The 11,982-nt window shown below is 39.0% G+C and overlaps 1 protein-coding gene across 4 annotated transcripts in view; it reads left to right on the forward strand.

Moving 5' to 3' along the window:
- Positions 1–309: 309 nt before the first annotated feature.
- GRIK1 (glutamate receptor, ionotropic, kainate 1) overlaps positions 310–11,982 on the forward strand; it is a 454,613-nt gene continuing 442,940 nt past the window's right edge. For 3 of the 4 annotated variants that reach the window (XM_012657350.1, XM_012657352.1, XM_012657353.1), the window contains exon 1: positions 316–910. In XM_012657350.1, the coding sequence (XP_012512804.1) occupies positions 793–910 (118 nt within the window). In that variant the 5' untranslated portion in view covers positions 316–792. Of the gene's footprint in view, positions 911–11,982 lie in introns of all 4 variants that reach the window. The other variant, XM_012657351.1, reaches the window with a different exon arrangement.

The raw sequence follows: 11,982 nt of genomic DNA on the forward strand, positions 1-11,982 counted from the left end.
TGCTCGGAGGATAGTTTAGATTCGATCTGCCTGGAGGATGCAACACTCAATTGACTTTCCGGCAGCAGAGCGCAAAGTTGAGGGAGAGGGAGAATGAGCGTGCCTCTGGGTGCGTGCGTGCGTGCCTGTGTCTGTGTGTGTGTGTGTGTGTGTGCGCGTGCGTGTGTGTGTGTGTGTGTGCGTGTGTGTGCGTGTGTGTATCTTGATCAGTGGGGTTGGGGCGGGCAGTAAATAAAGGGTGGGGCCAGAGAGGGGAGGGGGAGAGCGAGGACTGAGAGAAGCAAGAGCGTGCCTCCGATCCCAGGATCCCAGTTAACCTGCTAGAGCTCATCACAGCCCTGCACCAACTCACCCAGTACCCTCTCCCCCGTTCGCCTTCTTTCCCCTTTTCCCCTCCTCTGTCTGCATCCTCCACCTGCCCCTACTTTTGCATCTGACCAGAGGACGAATGAGGGAGACGTTCCCGCAAATTGGGGCAGCAACTTTCCTCTGCTGGTCTCTGGGCTCAGGAACAGGAGCGCGCTGATCCTCCGCGGTCTGCGGCCGATGGAGGAGGAGGAGGAGGAGCGGTGATGGGCTAGCGACAGAAGCGAGGAGCCCCGAGCGAGCTCAGCCTTGCCAGCCAGCTCCGCGTTTCCACGCGGGTTTCCTCGACCTCGCTCTGGGGACAGCGTGCAGAGTGCGGACCCGGAGCATCCAGAGAGGATGAGGTGGGGACCTGGCCCAAGGGGGGTGCATCTTGCGGGCGTGAGGCAGCGGCTGTGTCTCGGCATGAATTAAGAAGCTAGGAAGATGGAGCGCGGCACACTCGTCGCCCAGCCTGGGCTCTGGACCAGGGACACCAGCTGGACACTCCTCTATTTCCTCTGCTACGTTCTCCCCCAGAGCGCCCCGCAAGTACTCAGGATCGGTGAGTGAGCTCAGAGGAGCGCCCCCGGCTGCCGGCTCCGGGGACGTGGTCGCTCCCCGCGGCCAACGCGAAAGCAGCGGGTCGCGGGAGAAGCGCGCGCTGGCGAGGGGACAGGAGCTGGGGATAGTGGAGGTCAGAGCTCATGGGAGGTTCTACAAAAAAAGGGAAAGCCGCGTCACTGCTTCCCTCCTGGCGGGTCCTGGACTTCCCTGGGAGGTACAGATGGCGGGTTTTTCAATTCGTGCTCCGGGTATGCGCGCAAAAGTGCAGGGATCCAGGCTCACAGGGGCTGGCACCCTACTCTGGGTGAGGCGTCGCGCGCCGCTGCAGCCACTTGAGTTGGGCGCGCAGATGAGCTCTCCCAGACGCCTGGGAGGGCGTCCGGCGGGCGGTCCAGATCCGCAGCCCTGGTGCCCCGCAGCCTGGGCTCTGGGTACTCGCAGGCATGCCGGGATACCGAGTTGAATCCGGGACCCCTAGGGACGTAGGACTATCCTAGAGCCAGCTAGCCCAGAGCCTCCAAGTTTTCATCCCTAAGACGGGTTCTTCCACTTAGAGTCCGCAAAGTCTGGAGGGATCCACTAGAGTGGGGCAGAGTCCGGATCTGACTTCTAGCTGAAGGTTCAGGAGTGAGGAGGACGGTCAGTTAGCAACATCAACAGGCACTTAAGTTTCCCACTTGCTCCCGAATCTGCTTCACCTGCCTGCCACCTAGTATGATCCTGTCCCCGGTCCAGGGAAGTCCCTGGGAGACTCTGAGCTGTGATCTCAGGTGAAATGGAGACTGAAGGCTAAATATGGGGATCCTAGGTAGGGCAGCCTGAAGAGTGCAAAAGGCAAGGAAGGCCCATGGACTAGTGGCTCTAAACGCCCAGCACTCACCACCAAGATTTGGTCTCTGGAGGCATAGCGGAAGTTCTGAGCTTTGGGAGTTGGCAAAGCTCTTCACCTCATTTCCTTTCAAACTTAACCCAGTTTCTGTTCTATTAGTTTCACTTGCCTCCCTTCTTCCCCAACCTCTGGTGCTTCTTAGAGACACAGTCACAGAGAAAGCCACAGGTGAAGTCCCGATACCACATGGGGTTCCAGCTTCTCGCATCTCCCATCTCCCACTTAAAAGCAGCAAGAGTGAATCCCTGAGCTCTGAGGACTTTTAACGCACACCCTTTCCAGGAACTGACAAACCGTGCAAGGGACCACGCGAGGCACTCCCATAGTGATGCTCTTGAGCAGCCGAAATTTCTCAATTACTATGCTAGGTCTCACCTGCAATTAGCCAGCCCATTTACAAAAATTAAGAAACCAGTGTTTTGTTTTGTTTTGTTTTTGTCACTGAACATACTCATTTGAAAAAAAAATAAAAATTTACTACTTTCATTTGCATTTTCTCTAGGCATGTGGGATCTATGTTTCAAGGAAGGAAAAGATCCCCAATACTAACTTTTACTACAGACTTATGTTTTTCTAGACTATAGATCATGATAATGTGCATGTTATTAGGTGGTTTAGACACTACTAAAACATTTCCAAAGTATTACTTTAAAAAAAATCAATACTACTCATAACTAAAATATCCTTCATCTGAGATGTGCTCTAGGCTTACTATTCTGCTTTTTGGATGCAATCAACTCTACTCACCCTGACAAAAAAAAATATTGTGAACAATACAAAATAAGAAATGAGTGTGTGTTGAAATTTCCAGTGCTTAGTAACTTAATTGGTGTTTTGCTTGTATAGTATATTCTTTGAAATTAATAAATCTAAGGAAGCTAGAAATGGCTATCCCAGCCAACATTCTCTCCCACCTGTACAACTAACTTAGGGTAGCATTTTCCTTTCCTACAGTCCCCAAATCTAAGGAAAATCAAGGAAGGGGGTGGAAAAGGATGCTTTAAGACATATTTGTTCACCAATCTGAGTATTTATCCAAGCTCCAAGCAATCACAAAATCATCCATTTAAAAGTAGTTTTCAAAGTGAAAACAACCTACATGATTAACTGACCTTAAAATATATGCCACGAGATAATGAGATTTCCTTTTTTCTAAATGGGAGCCAAAATGCATAAAATAAAATTGCACAGCCTGGTGTTGTTTATGTGCAGTACAAATGTCTTCCTTCTTCTGGCCTTGAATGACCTGTGGTTGGCACGGGCACTGGTGCCCTGTATGCACCTAAGGACCCACACATACTTTTAAATGGGCAATTCAGCCCCATGGAAACCAGCTTTAGCTCAGAGGAAACCTGCCTCTCTACGGGGAGTTTCTTGTGTCAATCAAGTCCAACATTGAATACAAAACATCAAAGGGGTTGGGGACTTAGCAAAAGTGTGCGTGTGTGTGTGTGTGTGTGTGTGTGTGTGTGTGTGTGTGTGAGAGAGAGAGAAAGAAAGAGAGAAGAAATGAGAAAATCATCTCTTATGTCTTTTGTCTTTCCAACAACCCACCAACCATCCAACCAACCAAGCAACCAAAAAAAAGAGGTGCTTCATTATTAACTTGCAGGCTTTTCAGTGACTTAGAATATCCTGAAGTAAAGTATAGCATAAATGTCGGGCACTTAGTACTCTGTCTTTATAGAGAGAAGGCACTCAAATGCTTGAATGCATTAATTACTGGTCTACTTTTCTTATCAGACTGTCTGCTTAAACCTCAGCTATTGGGAAAAGGTATAAAATTTAAAATAAAATTCATGCATACTAAATATTTGAGAGGTCACTGACTATACATATAAACATGGTTCGAGCACATACTGTGAATGTCTGTTGGAAAGTTTGCAATCTTACGCAATGGCTAAGAGACATAAAAGAGATCTGTAGGATAGCAGTGCCCTAAACATTACCACTGCACTTGAGAAGTTTCCTAGCAGCTTGCATAGAAGAGAAAGACAACTGGGAATTCGGTGGAGTTGCCTGGGTCATTTCTGCCTTTCTGTATATACCAGTGTATGTCAACAACAAGTGAATTATCACACACCATTAGTGTAGGCTTCCCAATCACAACTACTCTCCTTAATAAAATGTGTAGCCAATTTATAACTAATAGCTTAGAGTGGGACTTAGGTAATTTAGCAGATGATGGGCTACCACTGTTAATGGGAAAACAAAACCAATTCCATGTGCATATGCAATTTCTGGGGTAAATATGTCATATTTATAATAATAATAGAAAGATATATTTATGCAGTATATTTGTGTGTATCATTTCAACATGTGTAATCATAGAAGTCATGACAAAACCATAGGATTAAGAGGTGAGTAGTGGGTAGCCAGGCTTTCCGACACATGCTTTGGTGTCAGAAAGCATAGGTTTGAGTCCCACCTCCATGATTTACTAGATATATCTCTCAGTGGGAGTTATTTGGTCTTACCAGGTCATTGTTTTTGCTTCTAAGAAATTGAATTAAAATTACTACAAACCTCCCAGTGTCATTGGTAAGAATAGGATATGAAAGGACTTTGAACAATATTCGGGGTTACATTAGTTGCATTATTATTGTTGTTGTTGTTGTTGTTGCTTTTTAGTTTGTTAATTATTCACATTTTCTTCTTAAACAGGAACTTAGGACTTAATGGGGTATATCTTTATAAGACATTTAATATTTTTGAGCCTAAATCTCTTCATCTGTGAACTAGCAGTAATGATATTTACCTTCCCTATTTCACCAGGGAGAATCGAATACACTGATACTTTAATGTGCAAACAAACCACTAAATAAACATATTATTATTATGTAATTAAGTATACCATATTGTGAAAATTTATATGAATGGTTTAGAAAGTTATAGTAACAACATAGCTATTCAAATGCTTTTATTTCCTTAGGAGAGGCCCCAAATTATTTTATGTCAATCATTATGTTGGCTGTAGCATCATTTTCGAATATTTTAACCCAAAGATCCCCCAAGTTACAATACTGGCTGTATTTGTTTATATTTTTGCTTAAGTGCAGAAACTCATGATTTTTATTTTTTAAGCACTTAATTCTTTTATCATTTTAATATTCATTCATCATTCAGCAAATATTCATCGAGTTCCTACTCTCTTACCAAGAACCAGACACACTTTTAGGTGCAGTGTATCTAATAGTGAATAAAGAGACAAACACATCTGCCCCCTTGAAGCTTACATTTTGGTGATTTATAATCTATGTTACCACTAAACTTTTTCATTAGACCTCCAATATAGATGATTTTAAACATTTTTTTAAATATTATTCTTGGAGAATTTTTAATTAATGTTCTGCCGTTGATTTAGTATATCCATTACATAGTCTACTTGGAATAGGTTCAGGATTCCAAATGCATAGAGTACAGACAGAGTGGGTTCATGTTACCAAACCTGGGACAGAAACTCAGAGGAGAGTTGTCTTTTGTTTAGGAAGATCTGTTTGGCCCGAGGTAGAGTCACCCTAAGAGAGATACCTGTGCCTTTCAAAAGCATGTTATTCCTAACGCGAACTTGAGAACTTCAACTGGCCCTTGACAAATATGAGAGAGAAGGCATCTGATAGTATGATAAAAAGGGAATGCCTGGTTAATGTCAACAAATTTCTGCAAATGAACAGATCTTTTGCCTTATGATTTTACCTGCATCATTCACCTCCTTATTTAAGATTGATATTACAGGCCTAATGGCAATACTACATAGACCTTAACCGTAGCTACTTTTTCTGTAAGATTTGTGATACCCGGTTTCATTCAGAAATTAGCTATTCTGATTGAGCTCCTTCCATTAACTTATGTCATATTGTGTATGGACTTGTGTATGTACTTATATAACTAGGTAGATTAAACTGAAGTTAAATATAAGATAAATAAACTGTTGCTCTTAGGTATTCTGAGTAACTAAATAACTTAAAGTGAATGTGATTTATATTTGAGACAATTAGCAAAGAGAAAAGTAATTATCAGTGGACTCTCCAGAACCCTTCTCCGGGACCCTTCTCTTTAAGAAAGGTTCAAGGAATGCTATCAAGTTGGAGGGAAAACATTGCTACCTATGCCTAGCAAACAAACTGTTTTTAGTTACTGTGTACAGTTAACTGGGATGGTTGAGAGGAAGGGTTGATGGAGATAATGAAGGTGGTGAGTTCTCATAGCCTCTCAACACTCTTTTGTTGTTTCACTGATAATTATCCATGTAACATAGAAAATATCATCCATGTCCTAAAATTTTTCTAAAGCTATTTAGATAGAAGAAAGAGTAATGGAGAACTCCAGGTAGAAGGGGATTCATATTTCTAACTAGTTATTTTAAATTGATTGATCCTCAGAAGATTATTTAATTGTTTTTTTAATCCTCAGTTTTGTTATCTATAGAAGAGAAAATAATAATAACAAATTCATGGTTTGTTACAAAGATGAAATGTGATATTATATATGATATTATATATGAAATGCATGGCATATTGTAGACTTTGATGAAGATACCTCTGTTAATGAATAAGGTAGGAGTTTTTTGTTCTAAAGTCATCAATTTGTCTGTCTGATCAAATAAGTATGGGAAAGTGTTCCTGCTTGGAGATTCATGAAGCACATTTGTATAGCAAAGGCTCTTTGAAATTTTGCAGCAAAAACTCCCCAAACAAAACAAACTATTTATTTTGTTTAATGCAGTATCTCCCACATTTTCTTTATCAGAAGACCCTTATTTTGAATCGCAACTATTCATGTCTCACTGCACTCATGCTCCCCAGAACATACTTGAGGAAACAATAAATCCATTGAAATTTCAATACGTGCATCCAAACCCACATGGCCACACATCCTGTGGCTGCTTCAGTCTAACCCAAAGTCTGTCACTTTCTGTCTCAGAACTTTTTTTTTTTTTTTTTGAGACAGAGTCTCACTCTGTTGCCCCAGCTAGAGTGCAGTGGCGTCATCCTAGCTCACAGCAACCTCAAACTCCTGGGCTCAAGCGATCTTCCTGCTCCAGCCTCCGGAGTAGCTGGGACTACAGGCATGCACCACCATGCCCGGTTAATTTTTTCTATATATTTTTAGTTGTCCAGTTAATTTCTTTCTAATTTTAGTAGAGACGGAGTCTCGCTCTTGCTCAGGCTGGTTTCGAACTCCTGAGCTCAAACAATCTGCCCGCCTCGGCCTCCCAGAGAGCTAGGATTACAGGCGTGAGCCACCGCGCCCAGCCTGTCTCAGAACTTTTTTATAAAGGTTCAAGAGTAATTTAAATGTTTCATACTATTTCTCCTCTTTTATTTAGAAAATATTCTTAACATCCATTTACATATTCTAATGGTGTATCATTTTATTAGCTTAAAATATGATCTGGGGGCATTTTCCTGGTTTCTCTCTTGTTTTTTTTTTAAATAGACTTGTTTTTTAACATTGTTTTAAATTGAAAATTTATATTAGACATAATATATTTTTCAGTATATAATTTGTGGTAAATTAAAAGTCTATATTTAAAGTTGAACCTGTTCATTTATTTTTAAATGCTTATCTGATTATTTCAGCAATGAATTTTCATGGAGAAATGAAAACATTCAAATTAAAAGCTAAAAGGGATGCATTCCAACTAAATCAACTTAATTAATTTCTTGTCTTGATTTACTACTGAGATCAAATTATTATATCAAATTGCAAAACTGTTGGAATCCTATTACATCAACGCTATCATATTTATAATAATGAATTGAAAAATGGTTAATCTCAGAAAGGAAAATTTTTAAAAAGTAAAAAGGTAAAATATTTGATTTTGCAATCTCACTTATTTGTGAACTACTGAAACAATAAAAATCTTTAGAATAACTTCCCCAGGTCATTTGGACAATGTTTTACTTTTTGTTCTTACTAAAAATTTAAAGATTTTTAAAATATATAATTTTGCATAATGCTATATTAATATATTTATGAACTCTTAGGTGAGATTAGTTACAAATTAAAATTAAGAAGCAATGGTATTATCTAAAAGATAAATAAAATCCTATTGACCACAAATTAATTTCATAGAATCATCATCCAACAGCTTGAAAACACTTTCCTTTAGCTCTTTAAATTATTTGATATATAATTTGGTGCATTAGTTGACTAGATTAGTTGAATTCGAAAGATCAGCCCATGTTACATCTTTTGATGAATTATTAGTTTACCGCTATCCTGACCAGGTAAAGCGAAAATACAACATAAAATAACATACACCAGACTATCAATAGTCTTTAAAATTTCTACTTAGTAATGTTTCAGAAGGAGTTCAACAGTGCAGATTTTTATACCAGAATTATGTGTTTGTTTTTATTTAATAGAAGTCCAATGATTAATTGTTATTATTGCCATCAGTTATCAATTTGGAGACTGCCAGTTCATTACAACTTACTATTTCCCTTTAAAATTGCAAAGAAAATATTAAAACACATTATTTGTTACACTGAACAAGTCCAAGAGTACAGACAATGTTAAAGCAAAGCATCTATTTTGTTTGATGATTGATTAAAACTCAGCCCATACACAGATTAGTATACACGCATCTCCTAGCCTTGTCATCTGAGAGGTCCTAGAAACAATGACACTCCTGTAGCAAGGAGCACTCCTGCTACCCAGGGCTCCTTGGAAAAATGAATCAGTCTAGGACTGAGGAAAGAGATACACAAGTTGATTCTGGAGTATCTTGTAGTAGCAGTAAGTAAGGAAGTGCTCCCTTGAGTCCATACTGATATAGATAAATGACTAAGTAAATAAATAAGGATAACAGATAAATCTCCCAAGCAGAAGAGCCAGGCGATTAAAGTCACCATCACCAATAGTAAGTCAGGTTGATAGTATTCACACGTTATAATATGTGGTGCAAATGGGACTTTACCTATCTGGTCTTCCTCCCCAAAGCCCAGAACCCCATTCTAATCATGAAAAAAAAAATCAGACAAATTCCAATAGAGTAGAACATTTTACGAAATAGCTGAGCAATGCTCATCAAAACAGTCAGAGTCATAAAAAGCAAGCAAAGTCTGACAACTGTTGCAGCCAAGAGGAGCCTATCCACATTGCATTTCAATAGCACATGACATTTCGGCACGATGATGAAATGTAAGGTGTTATTTTGAATAGGATCCTGGAACTAAAAAATGACACTGGAAAAAAAATCTAAGGCCTTTGAATAAAGATTGACTTTATTTAATAATAATTTATTAATATGGGTTCATTAATTTTAACAAATGCACCATACTAATGTAATCATAACATAATGTAATAACAACAGGGGAAACTAAATGTGGAGTATATGGAAACTATACTGTCTTCTCAATTTTTCTATAATTCTAAATCTGTCTTAAATCTATTAAAAGAAAAGATTCATCCCACATCAAGGTTTCCTCTGTTATTGTGCCTACCTATTGTGAGTACATAAAGATCTATAACTAATCATATCAGTGGAAATAAAATGAAAATCTTTGTCTATTCTATACATTATGCTAAGATTTTCTAAAAGTATCATTAAAATAAAGACAACAACATTTAATGTTGAAAAAATCATTAAAGAAATAAACTTTATGTAAAAATTGCTACTGATAAAATGTGTTGGTTATATGTCTTCTTTAGAATTCTGCAATGAGTTTGTAGACAATCAGAATTAGCTGTTTCTATCTATTAGCATCTTGGTTTTCAACTATTATATGCTTTTTTCTACTTAATTAAATATAATTTACCTTTTAATATTGATTCAAGTGTTGCGATATACTCTGTTAGAAGCATTAAGTACTGATATCTTTAAATGAATACTCATAGCAAACTATTTGCACAGATTCCTTCCTTAGCAAAATTGTCTAAGTATGGCTTTAAAAATCAATACTTAATTTCCAGAACCAATAAAGCACTTCATAATTCAAATTGGGGAAAGGATGGTAAAAATCAAGTTTTTTTGTTTTTTTTTTTATGAAGACTCATTTACAACTTCTAAGGATTTTGTCTTTTTTTTCTAAATTTTAAACTTCTAAAATGTTGGATCACATACTTTGGCAATCCATAAATAGAAGTTGCATTCTGATGACCTGGCTGCTATGTTTATTACATCAAATAACATGTTACTGTACTTCATCTCCTAAAAATGGATTAGTCAGATAGAGCCATTCTTCAAGTCTAAAAGCAATATTTGGCTTTTGAATTCTGGGCAGTGTTTGTTCCTTTTGTTCTCAAGGTATATTTGAACACTCAGGCTGTTTCCATACATGTCCACTGAATTGGCAGAAACCTTTAAAAAAGATTCTGAATCATCTAAATGTTCAACAAGAGGAAATAGTTATGAACAGTATACTGTCCATCCTGCTGCAAATGACAGAATTTCATCCTGTTTTATGGATGAGTGAAATTCCATTGTGTGTGTGTGTGTGTGTGTGTGTGTGTGTGTGTGTATACATACACACCATATTTTCTTTATCCATTCATCCATCGATGGCTAATTCCATATCTTGACTATTGTGAAGAGTGCTATAATGAACATGAGTGCAGATATCTCTTTGACATACTGATTTCAATTCCATTTGATAATGTATACACAGATGTAGGATTGCTAGCTCATATGGTAGTTCTGTTTTTAGGTTTTTGAGGAACCTCCATACTGTTTTCTATGATTGCACGAATTTGCATTCCCACCAATAGTGTATAAGAGTTCCCCTTTCTCTGAATCCTTGCCAGCATTTGTTATTTTTTTGTCTTTTTGATAATAGCTGTTCTAACTGAGGTGAGATAACGAGAAATGAAGCATCCATTAAATATGATCCCTATGAGGAAATAATTGGAAAATGTATACAAAATAACATAGATCATAGTATATGGTTTTATGTACTTTGGATTGAGAATTTATACAATTTGTTCTTGCTTATAGATGAGGATTTTTAGTTAGTGAACGTGGAAAGGGGAAGTCCATTTGTTTTGTTAAGATGGTGGAATTACCTGTAAAATTCCTATTAATGATCTTTTTCCAATTTAAAAATGGTTAGTTAAGGTTGCCATTCTGTAGATTCTAGATTACTGAAGCAGTCATTTGCCTGCAGATTGTCATAGTGAAAAGCACACTGGAATAAAAGTACTCCCAACTCTGGTGGTTCTTATCCTGGCCGTTTTGCATAACCTTTTAGTAAAATTGTCCCCTTGTCTGTAGCTAGTGGTAAAAAAGGGCGTTTCAGCTAATCTCCAGATCTGCAATCCTTTCTACAGCGTCTGCTTTATTTTATTTTCATTATGATGAACTGAGATGCTGCATGAAGATGTGCAACTGTGTTATATTTAACATTTATAGCCACGGCATCAAGTGCGTGGAACTTTACTCATTTCCCTGTAATTAAACTTAACTAGGCATACAAGCCCCTATTCCCACTGGGGCCACGTGGAGGTCCTCACTTTCAATTTAAAATGCAAATTTTATGAATCTCTTTTCTCCCACCTCCCTGCAAAGATGAAAGACTTTAAGGGAGAAGTATTTGCTGTCATTCCTCCAGGACATCCATTGGGGTCTTGGCTTCTAATGAATGCTATTGCATCCACTGCCCACATCCCTGGCCGGATAGCCCCACAGGGGTCACTTGCTGCTGCTGACGCTTCAAGGCTCAGCACATTCTCCATCTGGTGTCTCACTTGGACTGTTTACCCAACACCTCATCACAGTGGGATCCATGACCCACACAGCAGCACCCAGCCCCAAGTAACCTTCAAGCCCCATTTGTTCTCTCAGGCCCTTTCTGTCCAAGTATGCTCTGCCTTCATCTCTGGTCTCCCAGAGGCACCCTGAGTGGCAAAATGTCACCCTGATTTTCCACTCCCAGGGCCCCAACCGCACAGGCTCTCCCCAAGTCTGAGGCATTCTGGTCTCCCACCTGGACTGCATGTTTACCCTGCCTGTAAGAGGGGAAATGTGGAGCTGAATCCTTATATTATCACACATTTATCTCAACTCCGAGGTTCAGGCTGTAAAAACACTTTGGTGGTATTTAAAGCAAAGCTTTTAAAATCAAAGCAACCATGAAAGAAGCAACAATAATAAACTTTTAAAGTTTCAGTGTTCTGATTTTTATAACAGAGAGCCTAGTCTTTTGGAATAGCATCTCTGTCTTTTTCTCTCTCTCTCT

The sequence above is a fragment of the Propithecus coquereli genome, unplaced genomic scaffold, assembly GCF_000956105.1.
Source record: "Propithecus coquereli isolate 6110/MARCELLA unplaced genomic scaffold, Pcoq_1.0 Scaffold54, whole genome shotgun sequence".
Taxonomy (NCBI): Eukaryota; Metazoa; Chordata; class Mammalia; order Primates; family Indriidae; genus Propithecus; species Propithecus coquereli.